The 27,376-nt window shown below is 39.8% G+C and overlaps 1 protein-coding gene across 1 annotated transcript; it reads left to right on the top strand.

Moving 5' to 3' along the window:
- The first annotated feature begins 159 nt into the window (after positions 1-159).
- LOC119725813 (transcriptional activator protein Pur-beta-like) lies at positions 160-25,179 on the top strand. Its single transcript, XM_038197396.1, has 6 exons — positions 160-266; positions 8,467-8,567; positions 10,561-10,782; positions 13,286-13,406; positions 14,354-14,469; positions 15,699-25,179. Exons 1-6 carry the CDS (start codon positions 224-226, stop codon positions 15,882-15,884), a joined length of 789 nt encoding a protein of 262 aa, XP_038053324.1. The 5' UTR covers positions 160-223; the 3' UTR covers positions 15,885-25,179.
- The last annotated feature ends 2,197 nt before the right edge of the window (positions 25,180-27,376 follow it).

The following is a 27,376-nucleotide window of genomic DNA, read 5'->3' as shown; positions in this document are numbered from 1 at the left end:
CTGATAACTTTGGACCGTTGTACGCAGACTCGGGCGCCTTGTCGTTTCCACGGGCCAATCAACATAATGCTCTCGTAGTTAATATTCATATATGTGAACTTTTTGGAAGGAAATAATGCAAATTTTTTGGGTAATGAATATTAAAGTTTGTTCAAAGCGAGGCTATGAATATCATGTACGAATAAATTAGGGGAGCTGTCGCGCAGCCTGGAAAGGAGGAGTGATGTCTGACCGAGAAAGCACTGAGGATCAGTCTCAGGGGCAAGGTAAAACACACTAATATTCCAGATTTGAAAAATGCATAATGGTGTTCAAGTACTGGACAGCTTTTGTGTAAAATATCTTGGAAATTGGACGTTGTATCATCGAGTTGTTCGCTTTGACAGCACGGGCAGTCAGCTGATTACGTGCATTTACATTGGCCGTGCAGAGGTCATGCAACATGGCCGCGTCACGGAAATTTAGTGCACAATTCGGCTGAAAATATGAGCCAAATTCTTGCTAACGGAGCCGTGACATCATGCATGAATGATAATTTCTGATAAGAAAAGTATTCAAGAACCATATGGGCATGCAAAATATAACATCTTCACGTGCATAAGATAGTGTGAGCTTCCGAAATAACATCGGTAAATCAGCCGCAGCTGCTTTTCCTTCCGTCATGTCCGTGCAAGCGCAGTGTACAAACTACGTGTTTACAAATACAGCCTGGGCAGTGACTGACAAAAGTGACAGTGTCAGTGTGTGTACAGTGCGTGTATATTTGGCATGTACTGTACTGCACATGTACATGTACATGGCTGTACTGTTTTTCTATGCATTGCAGTGCACCACGGATTGTCATTACATTGCAGCTGTCTTCCAAGTTAATTTGTGAGATATACTTAACGTTTACGGTTTAGAACTAAGTTTAATTGCAAACGTACACTGGCATATAAACATAAAGCATATCTCTTGAATTGTCATGATTGTGGAAGCTTATTTTACCGCCTACATTTTTACATTCAGCTTGTAAGATTTTTACAGAAAAAAAGAAGACTGAGTGCTCACTGAGCTGCGTTACTACTAACAGTGTCAGACCCGTAAACGTGGTTGTTAATGTTATTGACGCCACATTTATGGGTCTAAGTGAATACATAAGTGATGCTGTACATACTACATAATGTATCATTGCGATTAAACCCAAATGAATTTAGTATTTTGCAGTATTGACACCGTCACTGCACTATATCCGTGAACATGGCTATTTACATAGCCACGCTCCAGACTAGAGTTGCATAGAAACACTCGACACACAAGATTGTATGGGTACCTACCGGACGGCTCCTACCATTTCGCGCGTGCATGACTCGGAGTACCAGCGTACTGTGCGTGACCTCAGAAAATTGAAAAATCAGCTCATGAATACATTTGTTGTGTCGAGGTTGTTTTTTTCCCCTCAAATTTCTTTCCAATGCAGATTGCAAGACCTTACACTCACATGAATTCTCAGAAAACTTCATAACGGTAAATAAGCAAAATGACATGCTGCGTTATAAATTTGCGTTTTTTACGCAAGAACGAATTGTGGCATTTTTTTTACAGTGCCACGTTCACGAGTCTAGCACTGCACTTATATTAAATTAAGAGAAAAAGACTATCAATTTCAACTTGAAAATTTACTAAATTGCTCATTCAAATCGTACGGTAAAATTGGCGTACTAGACACTGTTTGGACAAATCACTATTGGAGATGACCCCGCGTGACCTCATACTTCTACGGTGTGTATCAAAGGAAAGGGGATGTGGCTACTTAAAGAAAAGGAAACTAATACTCGGGGCCCCTTTAAATAAGGTGTTTCACGGTAATATGCGCCATCTTGTTCACGGGGCAAAAAAGAACCTAATGCGTTGCTACATGTAGACGCGGGCGCATTTTGGAATGAACACATGATGACTTGCAAAAGTGTTCCATTGATGATGCGTACAGCAACGCGTGTAAAATTGCCCCGCGGGAAAGATGGCGCATATTACCGTGAAATTTTGCACTATCATCTTGCCTATACCCATGTTGAAATCAGCATGGGTCCTCTGTAAGCAAAACTGGGTCCCATCGAGCACGGATAGGCAAGACGGGTCAGCTGTAGATTTTTGATTTTCTACCCATGCAGGTAGAGCCTCTCAACCTACATGTAGTTCGAGTAACTTGGACCCAACTTATCGCCTCTTTTTAACATTCGGACATTGTCTGGCGATAGTTGACAAAGGCGATAAGTTGGGTCCTAGTTACTCGGACTTCTCTCTACCCTGGTCCCCACCAGGGTTCAGAGGCTTGTTTTGCTCGTTTGTTTTGCTCGTTTGTTTTGCTCTGATCCTTATCTGGTCCTGGATCTCAGAGATCCTTCCTGAGCTAGGTGGATCAGCCCAACATTCAAAGTGGCGACTAACGAAAGAACGTACAATGTTAACCGTCTCCTTGTTTAGTTTTGGCTAGTCACGTGACTTAAGATTTGTATCCTGTTCAGGTGCCTTTTCAGTTTTTAAGCTCTTGCAGGAGCTTCTGGTGGTCGGTCGGTCGGTATGCTGTCTGTCTGTCTGTCTGCTGTCTGTCTGTCTGCTGTCTGTCTGTCTGTCCTCTAAAATTGATCAGAAATATTTGACCAGTTTTCGGAAGACCGGCTTTGTTTCGTTCAATGCGCATGCGTACGTCTAATTTGCATAGTGAGACATTCCCAAAGCGGGCCAGAGCTTATTGTGCACTTGCCCTTGTTATTGATACTAGCATACATGTAGTACTAGTTCCAAGGATCCAGATTTAAATCCGGACCGAAACTAACGTGCCCTTAGTACTGACTGGCACTTTTGACTTAGACTACACTAACTGACTGACTAGGTCACCTGTGAATTAGAATGGTTACTATCTCACTGACTGACTGTCACACAGAGTTGTAATGACTCGGTCAATGCCTCGACTCGAGTCCGACTCGAGTCACTGTTTTTGGTGACTCGACTGGACTCGAGTCCCTTAGAGCATACTATCTGACTGACTGACTGTCACACAGAGTTGTAATGACTCGGTCAATGCCTCGACTCGAGTCTGACTCGAGTCACTGTTTTTGGTGACTCGACTGGACTCGAGTCCCTTAGGGCAAATGACTCAACTCGACTCGAGTCACTTGCGAGCAAATGACTCGACTCGAGTCCCTCATCAGAATGACTTGACTTGACTCGACTCAAGGAAGGCTAATATGACTCGAGTCCTAGAAATAAAAGCAAAACTTTGCGAAAAATATTTACAATTACTTACGCCGGTGCCAGTTTTGTTCACGTCACGTTAGAACGTTCGCGAATAATGTATGCATATAAATACTTGGTTTGATCAGTGTCCCCATTTGAATTTTTTATTTTCATTAAGAGTGAAATGTGGTCTCACTACATGTAGTAGCCCGAATGTGAAATTAGAAAAGCCATAAGGTGACTGTCTCTCTTGTGTTTATAATGTTCAAATATTTGTGACTCAAATTGACTCGAGCTAAATACTTGACTCGACTCGACTTGACTCGACCACACACTGTGACTCGACTCGATTCAACCTTCCTGACCTAATGACTCGACTCGACTCAGTCACTTCTTTCAAATGACTCGACTCGAGTCACAAAAATCAGTGACTCGTTACAATTCTGCTGTCACGTGTGAAGTATAGACTTGCTTTCCAAATGTCTCGCACTCAATAATTGTCACTTGTTAATTATAGGCCTACTGGTTTACTTCTCACACTGACTGACTGTCACGTTAGATTTGGACTGGCACCACGTGTTTCATGTACTTTCATGATCCATTTTTAAGGTAATAGTCTAGTCTCCCTGGATGTTAACAGCGAAAATGGAGTTTTCATTCCCATGTTACCTACAGCTTATTCAACAAACTTTGTAGCCATTCTGAATCAATCCAGTTATTATTTTATGTACTCTGGGACCAGCTTTAATAGGCCTGTTAGAAAATTGTTGACGTCAAAAGACTGGTATACGCCTGATTGCAATACTGTGCAGTATGTAATTTAAATGTCAACAACATAAATAATAATGTCACTCCCGGTCAAAGTACTTAAATTTGAAGGCTACAATGTACAAATACGTAGGCCTATGCCCGCCTGATCAGGCCCTACATGTTTTTAATGAATGATTTTGAATCTAAACCCGAGTTTTTGCTTTTGAATGTAGTACAATGAGCTCAGTCCTGTTCCTGTAGTTTTAGCTGGCATGCAACTCTTTCTCAGATCAGCTGATTTTCTCATTTTTACTTCACACAAATTAAAAAATTGCAAAACGCTGCATAATGTATTGGAAAGCTTGGACTTTCCTTGGTTTTTTTTTTTTGGTTATTTCCCAGTTACACGCCTGTTTTTGTAATCAGCAATTCTTGTGAATTTTCTTAAATTACTTGCAACTGAATGTTCCAGGCATATTGAACAGTGAATAATTTTCCATTTTAACCCTTACCCTACTTGACCCTCCAATGCATGCCAATTGTGCCTCAAGAAAATCTCCTATGTTTTTTGCATGGCCCTCCAATATCTGCCATGTCATTTCAAGGGTAACTGGACAGGCACTCCAATACATGCCACAGAGAACAATGAGAGTCCTCTGATAACAAAGTGAGTGCCCCCAGCTGGTCACTATCAGGCACCCTCCAGGGCCTCCAACTCCTGCCAATTGGAGCCTTCACTGTTAAATCTAACTATCTGCCAAAATACTGCAGCTGGAGGGCATTGGCATAACCAACTGACATGCAGTAAACTACCCTCAGAGAGTAAGGGATAATTACCTAATGCTCTGTACTCACACATTTGCCATCACATGCATGCCCCCTTTAAAGATTGCCCAATAATCCTTCGTCTGTAATGAAACTGATAGTGATCATGAACTTGTTGGACGTAGCATTAAGTGTGTGTGCATTATGGTGTATGTAAGTATGCTGTGGCATAATCAGCCATTGAGCTATCAAAAAATTTAACATAACATCGTACACATTGCCTCAATACACGTACTGTCTAAACTGCACATGGACAAGTCTGAACTTGCAAGCTCAAACTCCATTTCTTAAAGAAAAAAATACTATCAGCAATTTGCCTATTGGGTTGCTATCTCAAAAAGCTTTACGCAGTTTGAGAGTGGAGTAAATGTATTTAACACACATTCATATATTTTTATTGCACAAGTTTGTCTTGCAAATAAAATTGGTTATTGCCCCCTTTGATAGGATACATTTCTGAAGTTTCATATTTTTGGAGGGGGCTTGGTATTTTGTGATCCATGACTGTACAAACCTGACAAAGGGAATCTTATGAGAAATATTGTGGGAAATAGCCAAAAAGAGGGCTTCCTGAATCTGCCTTGGCCAAGAAGAGAAAATGTTGTGTTTAATTCTCTAAGAAAAACAAAATAAGGTGTTTTTGTTTTGTTTTATGTTTTTTTTTTTTTTTTTTGGTGTTTTTTTGGGGGGTCTCACTAATAGGCTGGGATGCATTCGTACAACATTGAATCATCAATTCATTCTGCATTTTTCTGTGCTGTTTTTTGTTGCACGGTGCATGCAGCAAGACCGCACTACCATGAAATGAAGCAAACATTTCTAAAAATGCAGGACGATGCAATTAACATAACAAGTACAATCAACTGTTCATTCTTCATTAATTTGCTGTGCTAGTCACAGTGCTATGGGCATTGCTGTGAGGCACGGCAAGACCACACTGCCGACAAACTCGCACAAAATGAAGCAAGAATCTCTAGCAATGCAAGGCGATGTAGAAAACAAGGGTTGAGTGATACCATAACTGTTAATTTTTTTTGGGGGGGGGGGCGGAGAAATAAAAAAAAATAATTCTGCGTAATTTTTAGGTTGGGTGGGTATAAACCAGAAACACCTTCTTTTTTTTCTTAGCCTTAATTATTACAGATTTTTTTTTTTTAGATTTGGTTTGCTGTAGACCTAAGGCCAAAAAAAAAATATTCGGTCTCTGGTCAGACCAAAGTTCCGGAATTGACGCGGCGACGCGTTTTTTTTTTTTCTTCAAGCTTGTATTGTACAGACATTAGGTGGGGTACTATTTTGCTTTTTTGGTGTCCTCATGTACATTGGTGTCCTCCATAATTTGCCTTGGTGCTCTCGATCATTTGCCTTGGAGCAATTTCCCATTCCTTGGTGCTCTTTGGTAGAAAAAAATTGAGGAGGTGCAGCAATAGAGGGCGCTGTTGGAGCTACCGCGGAACATTTTGGAAAATAAAAAAGATTGACGCGCATGATTAAAATCGACGCGCGCGCTGACCAGAGACCGACTTATTTTTTTTTTTTGCCTAATAAGATTTTTTTTTTATTGTGCATTAATTTGTTGATTATTAATCACTCTGCTGTACTTAAACAAAGTATATTAATTGATTAATGGAGAGAGTGAAGTCATTGAAATCAAGATCGTGTGTAGGCCTACCCACTGGCAAACGAGCAGTGCATGATTTGTTGTTGCCCTGGAAAAACCTCAGTCTAAATGCAGACCTGAACAGGGTTCATGTAGAGGTGACATTAGCAATTATTAATGAGTGTGTGAGGTTTGTATGCTGATTTGCCTTGTAGTTTTGCGTTCTATAGTTTGGCTCTAATTCATACAGGATTGCAAAAAAAATAAATGGTATTTTAAAAACATTCATTTTAAGAATAGGTTGAAAATTGTATTCACTAACGAGACACTTAAAGGGAATGTACATACGTGTACATCATTGGCTTTTGCTGTAATTTTCAGAAATGAACTATTTGAGGGGTTAGTATAATTATAGATCATATTTTGTTACACTGACATGTTTGAAGTTTTTTGTTCGAAAATGCTGGGAAAAACCAAGAAAAACAAAAACGTTCAAGTAGTCTGGTTCCCTGACTCCACTAAAGATAAAATGGATCAATTTCCAGATGCCGGAAAATTGTAAGGTCAGGGAACAAGTCTAGCTGGCCTGCACCCGTTCATGAATATGTAACCAATAGCAAACAAAAGTAGAACTGAATAAAAAATGGTAAATTTGGAGCAGCAGTTGCACAATAGTTAGGTTTTTCCAACGGTGGTCGGCCGACCACCGCTGGAAACGTAAACAAAAAATACCATTTTCTTGAAAATGACTTCACACCAGGTGCCATAATTTTACAGGATGCTTTAGACTGTCATTTACCAACATCCTAGTAAGGTATTTCGTAAAAACTTGGTAGTTTTCAATTTCGATGTTTGCAAATGTTGTATATTCCCTTTAAATTTTAAAAGGCAGGGCACACCTTTACTGTGCATGTACATACATGCATGTACTTATGTAGGTGTACATTTGCACAAACATGTACAGTATGTACATGTACAACCTGGGTAAAGGTGGATACATGTAGTGCATGAGCCTTCCTACATGTATTTAATGTTGCGTAATAGCAATTAAATGTGTGTGAGAGGGTAAAACTGGTGTAGTGTGAATTAATAGACTCTAAATATGGACTCATTGGTATTGCGCATGCTAATTAGGAGAGTGACCAGTCATACATGTAATTGAAGCTTTAAAGTGTCAGATTTCATAGGGGTCTGATTTTCATATGACACTGGAATTGTTTTTGTTGTTTTTATGCACATCAGTTTTGTCAATACATGGAGAAATCTCTGTAGCTTATTTTACTCGGATTTCGATGTTAGAGATGTTTGATGTTTTGTGCACAATTTTGTCTAACGGCTAAGTGCATGATGTGCAGCCACATCTCCATGAAGGCAAATTGAATGCATGGACATTGAAACTTTAAGAATAGACAGTGGACTAATGATTCATTTTCCAGTTCGGTACGATGAAGTTAAAGGTTATTTGGGATAAAATGGAACAGTGATGTTTATACGCCCACAAACATTCTGTTCGTAATTAAAGCACGAGCATTGCGCGCGTTCATGCGAAATCCCGAATGTGACCCATATTATCGTGCGCATGCTGCACAGTTCAAATTTACCGAGCTGGCTTATTTTGCCATTTGGATTTTTTTTTTAACAGCTGTTCAATTTACTGCCGTAAAATGAAGAAAAAAAAGAAGAAACAGAATTTTGCAATTTGTTTGAGACAAATGTTGTGCTTTGAAATTGATCAGAGATTTTCTCCATTTGTTTTACACAGGTTACATTGTTCTATAGACCTGCCTGGTATATGTTTTCCTTCAAAGTGTAGTGTAACTCAAAGCTGACCATTTAGCCCAGGGGGATCGTTGACCATCAGCATAAATTATTCATGAACTCAGAATAACTTAATACTGGTTTTTTTTTTTGCTTTTTTTCCAAGATCGTTTGCACCGTCATGGAGGTGTGTGCTTTTCTTCAGCAAGGATGAGCCTTGTCTAATTTGTTAATAATGTTCGAGCAGTTTAACACTAGTGACTACCGTAGTTACTCTGCTAACATGAGGTTTCTTGATACGGGTGTCCGTTTCGCAGGGGTCCAAGAACTGGCCAGCAAGAGTCTCACTGTGCAGACCAAAAGATACTACATCGATGTCAAGCAAAACAGGAGAGGAAAGTTCATTAAAATTGCCGAGGTAGGTGCATGTATGGCTTCAAATTAGTTTTTGATGACGGTTGATTTTGATATTCTCATGTAGGGACTAGAAACTCACGGAATCAGGTGCCGGTAGGCTTTGCAAAGCCAATGGTCCGGGCAGGATTCGAACCAGGCCCATAGCTATGGAAGGTAAGGAAAGTAATCACTGTGCCAACCAGCACCCAATTTCACGAAACTCATCGTAACTTACGATGCATTTGCAGCGCTGCGACGCATCGTATCCCTACGACGCGTCGCAGCTGCGACACGTCCTGCGATCCATTTCACAAAACACATCGTAAGTGCGACTCGTCGTATGTGTATTTATACCGGTAGCACAATTTGGTGACTGTTTTATGTATTAAATCAGCATACAGTAGATAGTCGTCTGGTATTCAACAAAGAGTCGTCGGATATCCGCTCGAAATTTTTTAAAACGTACGACAAAATGGCGGCCATGCGATGCAATTTTAAAGGAAAACGAGCTCTCAGTGGACTGTGTAGCTACTTTGAAATTTCAACTGCAACATTCCAGGCTAATTCATAATTATTCAATGAATTTTCTATTTACAACTTTACACACATTGCCTCGGTATTATAATCTCGTAACTTATGTGATGTTTATGGCACAAAACTGGCTAAAAACGGACTCTTCTTATTTTGCGACGACCACTAGACACGTCGTAGCTTGCGACGTGTTTTAAGCCGTTGTCAAGGAACTTACGAAGCGTTCAACACATCGCAACTTTCGTGAAATGGATGATACGACGCGTCGCGAGTTGCGACGTGTTACACGTCGTAACTCGAGTTGCGACGCGTTGCAGCGCTTCGTGAAATCGGGTGCTAACTCTTCAACTGACTAGGAAGCTGTGACCTCGTAGTCTGGAGCATTGAGTTCATGCTCTGAGGGTAATTCTGCAGGGTGTGGGTTCGATTCCAGCCTGTGGTTAAGGTGTGTGTGCCCTTGGGCAAGGCACTGTGTCACTCATTGCTTCTCCCCACCTAGCAGTAAATGGGTACCAAAGTATTGTGATTGATTGTAGCTGCTTTGCACCGTAATGGCAGTATTGAGCTGTATACTCCCCACGAGCTTTGATTGTCTTTGGAATTTTGCAGTGACCCAATCAGCAGGGTAATAATATGGATACGTTCGCTTTATAAATACACGTTATTATTATAATGAAGGAAGGATAAAGGGTTTCCTTCGTACATGTACAGTCGACTCTCGTTAGTACAAACTCTGTTAATACAAAATTCTGGTTATAACAAACATAAGGCCTTGGTCCCGACTGTGCGTGTACATGTATGTGCACAGTGAATGGGACTGATGTTCCTCTTAATACAAAATTCTGAGATAACAATCTGGCTAGGTCCGAACGAGTTTGTACTAAGGAGACTCGACTGTAGTTCAAAGGTCAAAGTGACCATTGTGAAGAATGATTTTGGGCGGATATCAGACGTATTCCACGTTTTCAACACGTCCCCTGGACTTGTACAAATGTAGGTTAGACAGATGTGGTTTGTTTCTTACGACTATGAAGTATGATTAAGCAATGGCTATGCATAGATTTCGAAATCAAAGGTCAAGGCCAAAAATAGATTTTATGGTCCAAAAATAGATTCCGGTCTCTTCACCTTAAATACCGGTGTAGCGTGAATAGCCGACTCCATGAAATGTGGACTCATTGGTAGTACTGCGCACGCGTGAGTACGATACTATGCTATTTTTAGGATCGTTTCGGGGAGAGTGACCTGTCACGTGCGAGGGATCAACCAATAGTAGGGAAATAGGGGTCCGATTTTCATAGGAGTCGGATTTTCATGTGACACCGGTACTGTTTACATAAGAGTTGGCAGATACAAATGAGTAGATTTTTTGGTAACGAATCTTTCATAAAAGCGAAAGCTCGTTATTTTTATACAGTCCAAATGATACATGTATTGCATTGTGTGATTATTTCGGTTCTTTGTTTTTCCTTTTAATTCTTCAGATGGGGGCCAGCGGCGGCAAGAATAGGTTAACGCTTGCCATGTCTGCCGCCGCGGCGTTACGTGATCACATGACAGATTTCAGTGAGCACTACGCCCAGCTCGGCCCTCCCAACCCGGACAACCCACCAGAAGATGGCCGGCTCAAGAGTGAAGTCATCATCAATGAAAACAAGCGTTATTACCTTGATCTCAAAGAAAATAACAGGGGCAGATTTCTAAAGGTAAAAAAAGCTTGCAGATTTGATACTTCACCCTAACTACTCCTTATTCACTGATTAGGCCCCCCCCAAAAAGCCGAAGCCATGCCCGTCATCAAAATGAAAAAGTTTTTTTTTTTTTTCAATGAAAGATGATGTCTCAAACCGCCAAACTCACTGGTTTGACTGGAATCCTGCTGCTGCACAATTTTAACGTGCTTTTAGATGGGGTTACGATCGAGAATAAACTTTATGTGGCATCTCTGGACTCCCATATGCAGTCTTCAGCCGACATTTGAAGAAAAAAAAACGGGGAAAAAAAAAAGCCGCGTCCCCGCACCACTTTTTGGGCAAGCTCCATACCAGAAAACTGAAGACTTTTTTTTTTGGCCTTAACCCTTACCCTGCTGAATGCAACAGAATGCACCAGTGGTAAAAAGTTGTTGCAAGTTGTTGCATTTAACCGAGTCCTGATCTGATGCGTTCTACCCCTGCATTCCGTTGCATTTGGCAGGGTATCGGTAGGTACTTGGCACCAAGGCTGGCATGTATTAGTTTACTACATTCTGTTGCATTTTGCAGGATGCCTGGAGAATACCCCGTGTGAGGGTTAATGCAAGACAACAGCCTCTTGACCTCTAGATTTTGACCAATCAGCGGGCGCTTTCTATATCGGGTCTTCAGTCATTCACCCGTCATGCACATCGATAAATAAAACCTAGACACGACAATAATACGCTGTGAATTGAGCAAACAAAGGCTACGGTCACGCGCTCTGTCTTATGTTACGCGATACACATACGCCGCGCCAAGCTTGTCTAGGTTTTATAGATCTGTGCCAGGCCATTGTTGTACATGTATTACAAAAACACTGCATTCGAATTGACCAATCAAAACTTTAGTCCAGTTTTCGGAATGAAATGACGTAACGATTTAGTAAAGTCGACTTCGATTGGCTGGCGCGCAGGTTCAGATTTGCATGCTTAGATATCAGACGTTTGACCGGAGACAGGGCTCCGTGGTGAACTGGTGATACTCAACATGATGTCAGACCAAACCCTCCTGAGCCCAATTTGACTGACTGTGTTAACCGGAATTCCGCGCTTACGATCACCATTCTGTGCTATCCGTGCTAGCAAAAAAAATTATGCGCTAATCCCGTCAGCACTTAATGTGAGCAAGCGCGAAAGCCCAAATTTCTTGCTAACCCGAAAAATCTGCTAACTGTAGATGTTTGCTACAAGGTAAGTAAAAGCAGGGATTTTTCGCTAACAGTAAGCAAGAGGAATGAATGCCAATTTATTTGCAAATTGCCACAGAGTCGGTGGTTGTAATTTTTTTTTCCCTAGTGGGACTAGCTCTTAAAGTTATTGTCCCGAAATTGGCAGTTTATGCACTTCTGTTGATATCCCAGTGCAACACGATCCCACAGGCTACTACACCTGTTGCATTATTGTGTTCCATCTGCCAGGGTGAGGATTAAAGGAAATGGACAAACTTCATGGAAATCCAGACACAACTTCCTTTCCTTTCACACTCTTTTTATAGCCAAACAATTAAATGCTGGCTAAGTTCCCAATTTCTGAGCAGTTTTAACACAGAAGAGGGTACCCTACTATTGTGACAACTACATTTCAAAAAGGCTAACCGCACGAACGTTGGTTAACCCTAACTACCCCAACTCCATCAAAATCCAACTCCCCATTTTGGTGGACCTTGGGGGACTTCCAAAAGGTCTGGCGTGACTAAATACTGATGGAGTATGATGGACTTGGGCTTAATGGCCTGAAGCAGTGCTAGGGGTATCCGATTGATTTTGCCTAGCTTCCTGTACTGCTATTGTGATAAAAGCCATGTTTAGCAAGTCCATGAATGCGAACAGTGCATCAGTGGTGGATTCCATTATGTCATGTACATTTTTGAATTGGACATACAGTGATCAATTAGTGATGGATTTTGATGGACTTGGTCCAGTTCCTAGTGAAGACGCTAGGGAGTTGGTTAAACCTTCAAGGCTTGAATTGAATGACGGCCACGGTTATAGATAGAGGGAAGGGTTTCGAATTTTTAAGGGGAATTTGGAGGGAAAACGACAACGAAAAAATGCAACACGAAAATAGAGATGGTGATCGCACGTCACCAACCATAAAACCGCTTACAAAAAACGTAATTTCTATCCCCAAAAAGTGTTCAAAATTACAAAACAGGTGCCATATAAGCTGAGAGAAGTCTGCTTTAGGTTGAAAAAGTAATTTTTTGAATAATAAAAACACCTTTGACTCAAATTTGATCGAAACTAAAGAGGGGCCATAAACTACATGATCGCCGATATAAATCCGCATTTTTTTTTAGCCGGCCTCTGTGCCCCTTCTGCAGATATTACTAGTTTGGCCTTGGTGCCCTCCCAACTGGCCTTGGTGCCCTCTATAATTTTGCTCCATTCAAGGCCAAAGTGGCCTTGCCCTAAAAATTCCCAAATTCAAGGCCTGAACCTTTATATTTGTGATTTTGTTTACAATCCCCACAGGTTTCACAAACTGTCAACAGAGCACGGCGTACCCAGATAGCCCTCCCAGCCCAAGGTTTGGTAGAATTCAAGAATGCCCTTACGGAGCTCCTAGATGAATTTGGAACTGAAAACGGCTCAGGTAGTAGTCATTTCTTTCTGACATTTTTGAAGAAACATAAGGAGAATAACAAGCAATTTTCAAAATTTTGTTTTGTTATTCTACCTATATTTTATTTTCAAAAGATAAAGATGCTATTGTCCTATCGCCAAAGATCTTTTCAAGACATACTCTGACTGTGTGCCAAGTGTCATGCTTACAAGTATACTCAAAGTAACAATCACTGCACCTACCGGTATATCTGCTGTACTACATGCTACTATTTGGGGTTTTCTTTTTGTTTTCCTGGAGTACCGAAGTGTGACCTCATTTAGAACCAGAAAATGTAGTGCAAACGAATGGAGTACGTGCACGTGTTGGTTCATGGGCTGAATCACGCGTTGTAATGTCTTTCACACACATTTTGTGCGCGTGACGTATTCACTTCGGTACTCCCTTACATCTGACATCTATGATCTTGTAATTCTGGCTGCACTCCTTCATGCAGTCGTCATCTAAAGGTGATTGTGAAATACAACTATTGAAGTCATTCTTAATGAGACTTGCATGCAAGGTACCTATGAAAACAGAGACAGGACAAATGTCACATTTTGTACCTTAAATTTATGTACCAATCCGGGGGCAGCCATTTTCTGCAGTGGCACAATAAGGCTGGCATGAGTCATGCTCACGCACTCTGGACTCCTTCGACGCAGTGATACCCCCACGCGAGGGCGCAACCACTGCGACAATTGGGAACTGCCGTTTTCTTCGAATTGATACAGACGGTCCTATTTACATAAAATGGCCACGCCCCCATTGCTACAAAATGACCAAGACGTTAGTGAGAGAACGTAAAAAATAAATTATGCAAGGGCACTACAGAACACATTGCAACTGTCGCTCTTGATCACTGACATCTTGGGCCAAGACTAGTCAGGTACATACCTGGTATGTGATTTTGGTTTCGTTTGTTTTCACATATTCAGCTGAAGTCCAGCCTGAATTACCGGATAATCGCTTCATCAGAGTAGAAAATAAAAACTTCTATTTTGATATTGGCAACAACTACAGAGGCATCTTCATGCGCGTCAGTGAAGTACAGGTGAGCTGTAAACTAATCCGTGTCGGGCTTGGGCTAGTAATAGACAATGTGATATTTGTTTTCAAATAGGTCTCCTACAGATCATCCACTTGCATCGGCACTTTGAGCTTCAACTTGCATAACGTGCATCGGCTGCATCATATTTCGAACACATTTTGAGGAACAAGCGCGCGTGTTTGGAACATTTTCAACACTGCGCAATGTGCGCTTGATTGCATTAAATACGCAGTTGCAGGTCGCGCTCAGGTAGTACTGGTTACACACATGTAAACAAAATATTTTCCAAAACGCTAAAAACGAAACCCGAACAAAAAAAGGGGCCCACGTTCACGCGATCTTTCGTTGAGTTAAACATACTGTACATAGCACAAATAATTAACGACAATTTCGAACCTATTTAATTAACCATAGAAGTACATACTGTACATAGCACAAATAATTAACGATGATTGCGAACCTATTTAATTGACCATAGAAGCACCGCAGTATTTGATTACATTCGAGGTACATGTCGTGAAGTTTTTACGTTTTCAGTGACTCATAGTAATTGTTGACTTGTCATGTCAATCACGCTATCTGCAGATATAATGGGCATGCGTCATCAGCCTTTCTGAAATGGCTTAATGTTTTAATGTTTAAAGGTAGAGTCCATCATTTGCAGCCATCCGAAAAGTAACTGGCGTAATTATTGTTGAAAAACTAACTTGGTTGAAAGATAGTACGGGGACTAAACTCCCTGTGAAATTATTCTTTCTGGGAAGCTGTCATTTTGAAGTAATCAACGAAAGAAGGCATTTCCAACGGTGATTCTTAAGAAGCACCGTAGGAAAATTTAAATTAGTAGTTCGTTTTGTTATTCAGCGAAGCGCGCACAAGTATTCGAACGACGCACACGCGCGCGCGGTTGTTATAATTCGTCGGATCAGTGCGCGACGTCGCGTATAGTTGCAATTCAAAACAATTCAAAACATGATTCAGCAACTTTTGATTTGAAATTGAGATCTTAGAATGCTATTTTTCTCGGAATGTACAGCTGAAGCTTAGCTGAAACTTCATCAGGTTAGTTGCTCAGTATCCTTCATTAGATTTTGAACTCTTTTGTTGCTTCAAACGAACAAAATGCACAAATTACAAATGATGGACTGTAGCTTTAAACGGTTCTTAAACTATTCTTAATGCTTATAAATTATTGAAACACTTAATCACATCCTTATTCCATTTACTCTCAGCCTCGTAACCAGTACCGTACATCCATCACAATCCCGGAGCGATCGTGGGCACGCTTCCGCGACGTCTTCAGCGACTATGTTGACAAGATGAAGGAGCTACGAGCAGCCCCGGTGGAGGAAGAAGAGGAGGATCAAGAGCAGGAGCATCAAGATGGCGATGGTGAGGGGGACGGGGATGAGGAGTAACTCTGACCCTCCTTGTATTCAGCCGTCGTAAGTACACCTCAAGAAAAACGGGGTTGGCTACAGGGGCTCGGCAGTACAGTTCATGGATCTGATAGGGGTAAGTGCACTGTCTCCCAAATCAGAGACAGTGGAAATATACCTTGATCTAGTGGGAAGATATGTAACACTCGTTTGAGAGTCATTGGAAGAGAAGGAGAATCCGTACAGATAACCTGCTCTGGGATGTTTTGGATGGTAAGGTCTAGATCACAAGTTGAATTTAATTGACTACAGCGGGGTATATTTTGGGTAAAAGCTAAGAAAAGTATAGAAAATTTATCGGAATTCTAAGTCGGGATATGTAATGTACCTGGCAAGAATGCGTAATTGTTATTCAGAGTTTTGATCAGGAATAGTTAAGAAAACAGAGATAGCAACAAGATGTCTCGTATATTTAGAATCGGAGGGAAGAGGGGATCACATGAGGGGGTCTGTTGAAGGTCATGGCCAAGACTCGTGCTGACGTTAATATTCGCTTACTGAATTGTGAATGACTGTTAGTGTCGTTTCGTGTCTTCAAGAACACAATCAGACAACGTTTGGTAAGCATTTTGATGTGTGTAGACAGTGGTGTGTGACATTGAAGGTGTTGGAGTATTTGTAGCAAGGTAAATGAGACTATATGAGAAAGTGAAAGCAAACCGGTAGTCTGATGAGCAACTGGTTACCCTGTCACTTTGATTGCACTGTACGCCGTCTTTGTACACACCCTACCAGATACACTGAGCCAAAATGAATACCAAATTGTATTAAAACAAGGATTCAAACTGTAAATTCTGAATATAGTTTGATTATTGAAATACTTTTTTGTACGAACTTTCACGTATATGGATGTGAGATATTCTGTGGTTACCGGTGCTTTGTATAACTCCAGTACAAATATATACCATTTGAGTTGTCAACATTTATTTTATTTCCAAGTCAACTAGTTCTTTCAAACTGTATGATACATTAGCTTCCCTCAATATGAATAAAAGAAAACATTTCAAATGACTAGTCTGTATGTCCAGCTGTTTCTTGGAAAGTCATACTTTGAAGATAATGTCATATACACCTTAGAAAGTGTACACTATAAGAAAGCATTTGTTCTGCAAAATCCAGAAAAAGAATTATATCAGTTCTTAAATAGTCTGACTTTAAGTCTAACCCCCTTGATAGGATCGTCCCTCACTCTTACAAAATCCAACACCATGTGGTAACTCAACACCCAAGCTGTTGGACTCTGATTATGGTGGTACATGTATATAAAAGCATTATAATCACTATACCAGTGCAGTCCTCACTCCAACAGAATCAAACAAAACATGCAGTTGGATTTTGAAGAGTTGGTCCGGGTTGGATAGGGTTAAGCTCATTTGTGGGGACAGGTCACATAGCGTCTTACAGCAAAGTTAACACTTACACATAGCATGTATTCAGAAAAGAACAAGTCTAGCATAAAGGAGATCATAGAAACAAGGAAATATTGTACCGGTAAACCTCACTGCTCACAAACACTACTCCTCCAATTCCGTTTTGAAGAAACAGCTGGACGTAACCAAAACAAAGATGCCCTTCCTTCGATCGGAGTGTTCAGTCAGATTGCTTGATGAACCAAAGCCAAAACTAGTTGTTTTTTCTTCGCCTTTCATTCACTGATCCTTTTCAGATGATCTCTTACATGAAGAGATTGGGCGTAATTATAGCCACTCGTCGCACTGATTTCCAGTGGATTTCATCTCACATGTGCACGCTTCTTTCACATTAAACCCCTCTTTCTAATGATTTGCAAGCCCAGGATAAAAACCTCGTCGTCTGAATAATTAGGGACCCAAAGTACCTGTAAGAACCTTTTTAAGGACGTTACTTAATGGATAAGTTCCCATTTGCCTGAGAGTGTCCATCCTAATCCTTATTCTGTTGCTAGTTTTAATAGAATGTTAACAGCACGCATCTCGCTACTTTGAGATAAAACAAAAAGAGAAAAGAAACTAGAGGTTCAACGAAATTCTAGTATTGAAATACCTGTCGTCAATTGTGCTCGAAATATATTACCAGGTTTTTTCATGCCATCTATTTAAATCTCCAGGATACTGGTACATGCAGGTTTTAATGGAATATTAACAGCAAACATCTCACAACTGATGTTTACTGTACTTATGTACATGTGTGTGTGTACTGATCCATGTAGCCCTGCCCAAAGTTGTTTGGACCAATCATAGTTGTGATTAATATCCAACATGCGTGCACAAAATGTCAGACATGCGTGCATGTGTGAATGACGCGCACAGCTGGAATAGGCAGGTTGGCAGTGAAGAGGTGCCTGTGTGGTCTGCGTGTGCAGTTGACAGGACTTAACGGATCGATGTATTGTCAGTGAACCAATTGAAACAACTACATGTACTTTAATTGATACTATAGAGCTACACAAAATTGTTTGTAAAAAAAATCGAACCCTATACACAGTGTCCACAAATTGCAATTCTTGCCAATGACAGATTTTCTTTGAGCCACTCATCAATACAGCTTGCTTGTGTACAGCTGACCAAAGAAAAAATGTTTTTAAAAGTTTGATCAAGATCTGAGCATTGCTAGTGTCAAACGTTGAGAGCAGTAAAAGTGTACACAAAATCTATGGGATTTGCATTAGAACAAAAAGAAAGAAAAGAAAGTAGAGGTCCATACTCTGTCCGACGAAATTCTAGTATTGAAATAGTTGTCACAATTTTTGCTTTAAATATGATACCAGGTTATGCATGCCATCTAGAACTGTGTAAACAATGTATTGCAGATGCTGCCACACCTGGTACAATTCACCTGTTGATGATAAACTTGTCCTCAATCCTGGATATTTAAAGTTAGAGAGGATTCCTGAGAAATGACGACATTAGCCAGTCTGGATGTGAACTTGTGTCAGTTCAAGCCAGTTTATGTTCAGTCGGTGCCCCTTTAACACATTTCAATTGCATGCATAGTGAAACCTTGTTTGATATGAAAATATGTGTAGATGGAAGCTCTTTTAAAATTTGACCCTATAATCAGATCTTACTCAATATGAACTAATAGTTCACTAATAGTTCATATTGAGTTATATCTGATTATAGGGTCAAATTTGGACAAAGGAATGCATCAATGCAAAATTGAATTCACAAGAATTAGTGTTTTCTACCTGAAAGTTGTTTTTAGATTTACCATGTTGGTATTCATGCTAATATGAATTTCCATATTCATGAGCAAAACTGTGATGTCAATCAAGGCAAACACCACGTTGGCTATAACTAGTGTTTAAGAATAAACAGCAGATATTTGATTCTGCCAAAATACTTCTTAAACTCAGAAGCAACTTGTTTGAAGCAGCATTCATTTGTGACTCTTGCTATGTTTCCTTCAAGTACCATAGGTATTATTTAGAAATGAGTCCGGATTCTCAAATTAAAACAGAAGGATTAGGTTGGACACTTATGGATAGTTGGAGTATTTCTTGTTATTAATGATACTACAAAGTGTAAGGTTAAAAGCAGCAATGTATGTTAATTTAATATTAAAGACAGAAAAAGCAGTAAAGTGTGTGGGGTTGGGGCAATGGCTGGAAGGATACATTGCATGGTTTCCGGATGTGGTTTAAAATAACACACCTGTAACTTCCCCTTAAATAAGTATAGCCCTTGATATTTGGTGATATTCGGTGATATTCGTATTTCGTAAGAGCAGAACGTAAAATTGTTGTGCCCGTGAGTGTGGCCAAATATGAGTAAATTGAAAGAAAGAAAACTGAATTTGATCAGGGATGTGTACCAAGGCTATGTATTCAGCAAGTCATATTGGCCCAGCCCCTATTTGCTATAATTAGGAAAAGATGTGGGTACAATGTGTAATGATTGGCTAGATGTACATGTAACAGGACTTTTCATTGGCTTGCTCATGACCAGAGATATGCAAATGAGTTGCCTTGTGGATATAATGATGCGACGGGACTTCTCATTGGCTGACTGAGATATGTTAATGACTTGGCCTGCTACTATGGATGTAGTATATGCACAATGGATGTTGTAAGTTTTTATTCCTTGGCATTGTTTCTTGTGTATATAACCACTTTGCTGGCTTTATATATCTACAGGCTAGAAGCTGTGTTTGGCCCTTAGTAAATTAATTATGAGATTTGAATGGTGTTGTGAAGATGATTGAAAATGTACCTGCCCGAAGGGTCTTCAACCAAAACAGTCTGATCTTGAATACGGCTCGATACAGCTGACACTTTGCAGTAAAAAAAAATTGGAATTTCCTCCAACTTTTTGTTATTTTTGTTCAAGTTGTTTATGATGCAAATGGAAAGTGCTGCAAGTCAGACTTCAAGGCATTGCTATTTTTTACCTGACTTATATGCCATAAGATCTTGATGAATAATGACCCGTAAGATGCATACATCTAAGGCTTGTTCATGACAATTCTATTTATAGGACCTTTCTGTTCTTGTGTCAATAACGATGCTTTTCTCATGCACATTATATAGCTCTTAAAACCTGTACTAAGTACGGTGGTCACACGATTTTCAGAACTGCCTGAACTAAACGCAAAAAAATATATATAATCTCCCATCGTTCCAAAATCCATTAGGAGTTTAGAATAGTGTTCATGGTTATGAAAGGTATACCTATGGTATATAACCATCAATGCTTATTGTACGTGATGCCCCTATACATTTGAGGTTCTAAGGAGTTAAGGACAAATGATGCAGGCATAATTATATTGCAGATCCATGTTCGCATTGCATCATGGGTATGGATGACAAACACGTAATGCAGTTTATGCACAAATATACGGGGAAAGGAACAGTCAAGCTTTGAATTTTTTTTTTTTTTTTTCCAAGATTAAGTGATCATCAATTCACTTATAAAGTTATGCATAGAATATAACAAATATATTTTTTTAAATAACATTCTGTTTGTTTTACTTCAGAAATAAAAGTAAGAAATAACTTTTAATTCATTTCCGGGTACTAGTCATCATAGGTCCAGTGGAACAATTGTGATTTGGCAGTGTTGAAGTTTGAGCTTGATGTTTTGATTCTGATTGGTCAATATTGGCAGAGTCTCTAACTGGTCTCTAAAAAGGATTCCCCAAAACTGTCTTCGTTTTAATAAGCTTTAAAAATTGACTTTTAAAATGATTATATTTCAAATTGCCAATGCAGCAATGTGTGGAAAGATAATCACTAAATTCTCGATGTAATGAGGAGGAATCAAATGAAAATTGTAACTGGTACTCGGCCCCATAGGTCTTTGCACAACTTGCCTGGTTTGTGTGTCACCCAGACCCAAGATGCCTTGCGAATATTTTTTTCTGGATAAAGTAAAAAGATCAAACGCAAGCCAGTAAAAGAAACTTTGTTCGATCAGCTATAGTTTGGCCAAGACTCTTTGGACAGGTACAGTGTAACCATATGCATGTAGACATTTTTGAAAGCATTTCCTTGCAAATTAAAAAAAAAAGCTTGTAAAATGGTGCGTAGGTGTTTGAAAAGAGTAAGAGAGTTTATACCACGCAGGCAGCATTCTAAGTGCGGACAGGTTATCCACGGGAGATTTGTCAGTTATATCCCTTCGAAGGTCCTTAAAATAAATAAAATGTCTTTCCCCCGAATCAAAAAGAAATAAACATATGTACGCCAGGTATAAGAAAATTATTCTTGCGCATTCTGAATAAGGGCTATTCTTGAACCAATGTAGCATCGTCATTTTCTGGTCACAAGTATTAATATCTTTATTGCAGCAGTTCCTCCTCGTTAAAGAAAAGGAAACATGTTAATAAATTTGGAGCAATATCAACATGTCATTGTAGACATTGCATGGAAGTGTATTGTAGTCCTTGACTAAGTTTCACAAACTGTTAAGTAAATGTTACACTTTGTACACACCAGAAGATTGAAATCATCGCAAGAAGTTTGGACCTATGTACATGTACCTGTGCATACCGTGAGTGTTTGCTCTGCCGTGGTTAAAATCTCTTGTAGCGTGTCATTTGACCTGTAAGCATACTTTAATGATGTCAAATATTCACACTGATAAGATAAGAACTAGAGTGCTGGGTATCATCTTGTAACCCGTGTTATGTTCTCGTTTGTTTGAACTTGTCTACTCTGTAGCTCAAGTTTCAAATACTGATATTACTTTTATTCCGTTTTTATGAGATGTATTCTTCCTTTAATGAGAGCTGTTCCGATTACTTCTTTCTTTTGCCCAATCTTCTATACCAGATCTCTTCAATTCCAGAGATAAAAGATCTTGACAGTATTTGGGCTAAAACAGTAAATATCAATGAGCTTCCAAACTGTTGTGGGTTGAAATCAAATGATCACTATACTGCTGGTTGGATCCTAACAACATTGGGCTCAGTTTTTTCCCAAAAGATATGGCGGAAATGTTATTGTGGTATTATAGTTTATACTTTGTTATTGGACAATATACCTTATTGTACAGTGCTTGTCTACCAAATTCAAATAGCGCCATTTCAGAGCTACAGCAAACCAATCAATTGACATTCTAGGTGCAATACGTGAATGTAAAATATCCTTACATTTCATTTCAGTAGTTTTTTTTTTATATGTCTTACAGCCCAATTTCTGAGCTTTTATGAGTTGTGGAAGACGAAATTAACGATCCCTATATCGGGAACAATAATAGTCCTGATTTTGGAGACTTTTGAACTATACATATCAGTTATGCTGATGACCTGTCAACAAAGAATTCAGTTCCAATAGTTTTATTTTTTTTCTGTCTCTATCTTTGTTTTTCCTTTTGTTTCGTCATAATAAGCCTACAAGTTTGAAGCCTACAATTGTGCAGGAATTCGGCGAGAAATGATATCTGCCGTGAAAGGTTGTATTCATTGTTATGGTTATCCCCCGTTGAAATTACCTACATCAAATTAATTTGTACCCGATGGGTACGGTTGGACACGTGGCTTTGTTGCATCCAGCACGAACAGTCACAGTTGAAGCTGCAACTTCTTGTGTTTTCATCGGAATTTGAGGTTATGATTGTGACAGTTCTGTTGTTGTTTTTCAATTTGTTTTACCAAGATTTGAATGTTGAAGACTGGCAATAGAGTTTACTTTTTCAAACAAAATGAAAGCAGCACTCTCATTCTTATCTTAATATTTAATCTGCATAGCAGAGAACTCGTAGGTGGTAGCTAAGTATTAACTTACACATTGACAAATTCACTAACTATTCCTTACGTTCCATTGTTATTTTGATCAATTCTTAGTCTCGTAGGATATTTGTTTAACTTGTGATATTGTACTTTTGAGTGTCTTGCATTCAAAAGCATATAAATGAGTGACATGTTCCCACTCCGCCGATCTCGGCCCCGCCCTATGGTGTTTCAACCAATCACAGCTGTGATTAACATCTGAAGTGCGTTCACTAATGACGCGCGCGTCTATAGGACATCGGACAGGCGTACGCGGCGTTTTGTCCACGTGTGCAGTAGGCGGGGCGTAATAGATCGATCTTGTTCGGCAATTTGCTTCTGGTTGCAAGACACAGTAGTTTTCATTTTCTTGGAGTGATGGTAAAGATGTTAGTAAAATGTGTTTGGCAGATTGTGTGGTGTCTAAATGGAGGAAAGGTTTTGATGAGTTTATGCAGAAAAGCATCCACTGCCAATGGAAAAGGTATCAAGTCATTACGTGCAAAATATCACCCATGAAAAAGAAAGCAGTTGATAGAGTTACCAATATATTGCAAAATGGTCACCTGTGTCATTCAATCCATCAGTCATTATGTTAATAAACTTTACCATGAAAAGCATTGCACTGAGACATTGCAAAATTGTAATTAATGTTCGTCAATTTGAAGGCCATGAACCTGTCTCTTGTAACGCATCGAATGCCTAGTTGTTCATGTAGCCCAATCAAACAGTTTTCTGAATTAAAAAAGCACTCAATATGACGACCACATGTAACTTGGGGACCTTTTCTTTTTCATGGGTGGCGGTTGATTTGTTTGGGGGAAAAGCATCTGAGGAGACGTCTGATGACGAGGTCGTGTAAGTTGCAACGTGAATAAACACGCATTGCTTGCAATGCAGTTATAAGTCCATAAAAATTAGTAAGCCACATTAAAGCTGGCTGGAAAGCAGACTTTTATACAAGCCTCCATGTTTGCAATCGTTGAAGCAGCTTGCATAGATTAAACATATTTCTACATAATTGTACAATACAAAGAAACAACCCGTAAACTTTTCAGAACCTGTCCAGAAATATTTAATATATTATATTAAAAGTATAAATAATTTTACTTTATTTGTAAATGAATCGCTACCAAAATGTTTCTGGTTTGTAAGATAACCAGGTTAAACCAAACTAGCACTAGTTTTAGTGAGAATCTGTATAAACGTTTTGTGTGGGAATTTTTTATTTTAACTAGAATTTACTTTCAATGTTTACCGGTTTACCACTCGAAAAGTCATGATTCAAAATAGAGAGCTGTGAAGAATATACATTCAATTTATTACTTGAGGACAACTTGGTCGAAGGTTCGCATGAAATTTGATACTGAAAAGGGGGATTTCGAAATGTGTAAATAATGAAATTCAGGGAATGATATTTTTGTATCTGGTTAGTCATCAATACTTCAGCTGCCTGATAAAAAATACCGCAAACCTGGTTATCAAAAACGTTTCCTGGGGTTGAATTATGACTTTTCCATTGGGATCTTAGTTGTTGGTCAGGACAATTATCCTGGTGGGAACGGTTTGAATTATAAATTTTGATTTTAAAGTTTTACATATATGTTAAACTTGTTGTATGTAAAAAGAAAATGATGTTTAAAAAAAACCAGTTTCACATGTTGAGGGACTATTACCATCGTAGGCAACAGCATATAGAATGGAATGGGATCAATATGCATGGTTGTACTGGATATATTTGTAATTTATATTTTTCTACATTTGTTTCACTTTATTGGTAGTCTACCTTGAAATATAGCCATCTTTAAGGGAGGCATGTCCACTGTGCCATTGTTTGTGTGTGATACTTCACTTTTCAGGGTCGGATGCATGTTACTTGGGTTAACAGACAAAACACAATCGGATGAATTTATAGAGAAACCTTAATTTGTGAAACTGGTTTTCAGTTCGAAATGTTTGACGGTTTAGTTACAACTCTAAAGTTCTATTTTACTCTGTGTTTTAGTATATAAAATATTGATAGTATCTAAAGTCAATGTGCCTACTTATTATCAAAGCTAATTTATTAAAGTAAAAGGAAACAATTTGTCACAGCGTTATTTTGTTTCTTTCCAAGTTGTGGCTTGAACAACATACTAGCATCAGCTATATTGTCTATCCGCTCCGTTCACAAGTACCCCCTCACCGGCAAAGTGAGTACAGTTGGGGGTGACCGACCGACGCCATCTTGACTACAATTCATTTACCGCGAAGGTTGCAGACCAGTAAATCAGTCCGAAATTGCCTGCGCCGGCCAAATCACGATTTGCATGCCCTCAAAATCTTCAGTATTTGAGCATGCTGTGGGCCATGAACTCGAGGGTTTGTAAAAAATGTGGGTGGAAGCCGTGCACAGGACCGTGAGCTTGTAGTTCCGTTCAATTAGGATGAAATTGGGGCCCTTAAAGCGCTCTATTTTGCAATGGAGTGTAGGCATCGTTTTTCAAAATGGAGATGGGCTTCAGGACTATTTTCAGGGGTGATCATCTTCGGATGGAAATTTCTCCCAAAAGTCATCAGTTGACCCACCCCCCCCCCCCCCCCAAAAAAATGAACAGAAAATGAAAGATGAGGAAATAAGCTTTAATTTGATGTGTGTCTCGAACACCTTGGAGAGTTTTGAGTATTTTTCCCGAATTTCTGAAGTGGGAGCATTTAGGGTCTATGGAAGTTTACTTACTGTCTGCAACCTTTAATTTCAAAATGGCGCCTTCCGTCGTTTGTTGTCAAAATGTGTGCGCCTGCGCTTTACATTCCACGACAGTGTTTTTTTTTTTCGGGGGGGGGGGACTGGGGGGGGGGCAGGGTTTCAAAAGGGGTCACCATGCAATGGCAGTTCCGCAACAAATGCGCCCAAAATCTGAATAGGACCGATGGACCGTCGTCCGATCACAGCAATTTCGAGCAAACAAGGGGGGGGGGGGTAATTTGGGGTTGGAAGGAGCGAAACTCAAATAACTCCCGTTGGGGGCGCCCTACAGCAAGGCAGCCGCAAACAGATAGCTTGTTTTCAGGCCAGAAATCGCAGTCAGAGATTTTTTTTCTCGCAATTTTTTGATGAAATATGAGTCATCCATCCTTCCTCGTGCCGTACAAGTGGTTTGGGGGAATTTTTCAAACCTTGCTTTTTTATAGGTTGTTGACCAGGAAATCGGTCCGAAATTGCCTGCGCCGGCCAAATCACGATTCGCATGCCCTCAAAATCTTCAGTATTTGAGCATGCTGTGGGCCATGAACTCGAGGGTTTGTAAAAAATATGAGTGGAAGCCGTGCACAGGACTGTGAGCTTGTAGTTCCGTTCATTTAGGATGAAATTGGGGCCCTTAAAGCGCTCCATTTTGCAATGGAGTGTAGGCATCGTTTTTCAAAATGGCGATGGGCTTCAGGACTATTTCCAGGGTTGATCATCTTCGGATGGAAATTTCTCCTAAAAGTCATCAGTTGACCCCCCAAAAATTGAACAGAAAATGAAAGATGATGAAATAAGCTTTAATTTGATGTGTGTCTCGAACACCTTGGAGAGTTTTGAGTTTTTTTCCCGAATTTCTGAAGTGGGAGCATTACCATTGGGGTCTATGGAAGTTTATTTACTGGTCTGCAACCCGAAGCGCGGCCACTACGTGTACATTGTACAAATCCCTGGTGTACGTGCGTCACACACAAGGAACGGTGCACGTCAACCAGCGAAATGTCCCGCCCATGGGACGTCTTTGCTAGGTAAAAGGGCGCCCTCTTTCTCGGCGCACGGAGCCCATAAGACAAAACGCAAAGCAAATCTGTTTTTGTTTTAATGTTGCTGACTTTTCCCCATTGGCTGCATGCGTAGGCCTAAATCACACCTATGAACAACGCGATATGTTTAATTTGAATGCATCTTGGATTGGATGAGTGAAGCTACGAGACGATAGAATGCTCGGATATTGTCAAATGACGATCAGCGCGATCTTTTCATTTCAATCTAATTTCAAAGAGACGGGCGTTTAATTGAATATAAACTTAGTGAAATTGGACGGGAAAGCCTATACTAGACTTGGTTAAAGGGTCTGCACTGCCTATGAATTCACAGAAACCAAATGTCATATCTGCAAACAGAATAAGGTCAAAGTGCAGGGTAATAAGTTACGTACGCGCTATAACTGTTCATATATTATTGAAAGTGCATCCAATCTAGCATGGGATATACGTACTCTAGAGGGCGCTTTTCATACTCGGTTCTAGATCAACCACACATTTCCCCACATACC

This window comes from Patiria miniata, unplaced genomic scaffold (genome assembly GCF_015706575.1).
Source record: "Patiria miniata isolate m_02_andy unplaced genomic scaffold, ASM1570657v1 HiC_scaffold_19, whole genome shotgun sequence".
NCBI lineage: Eukaryota > Metazoa > Echinodermata > Asteroidea > Valvatida > Asterinidae > Patiria > Patiria miniata.
The sequence above is the reverse complement of the archived record's forward strand: the minus strand, read 5'-3'. Positions and strand labels throughout refer to the sequence as shown.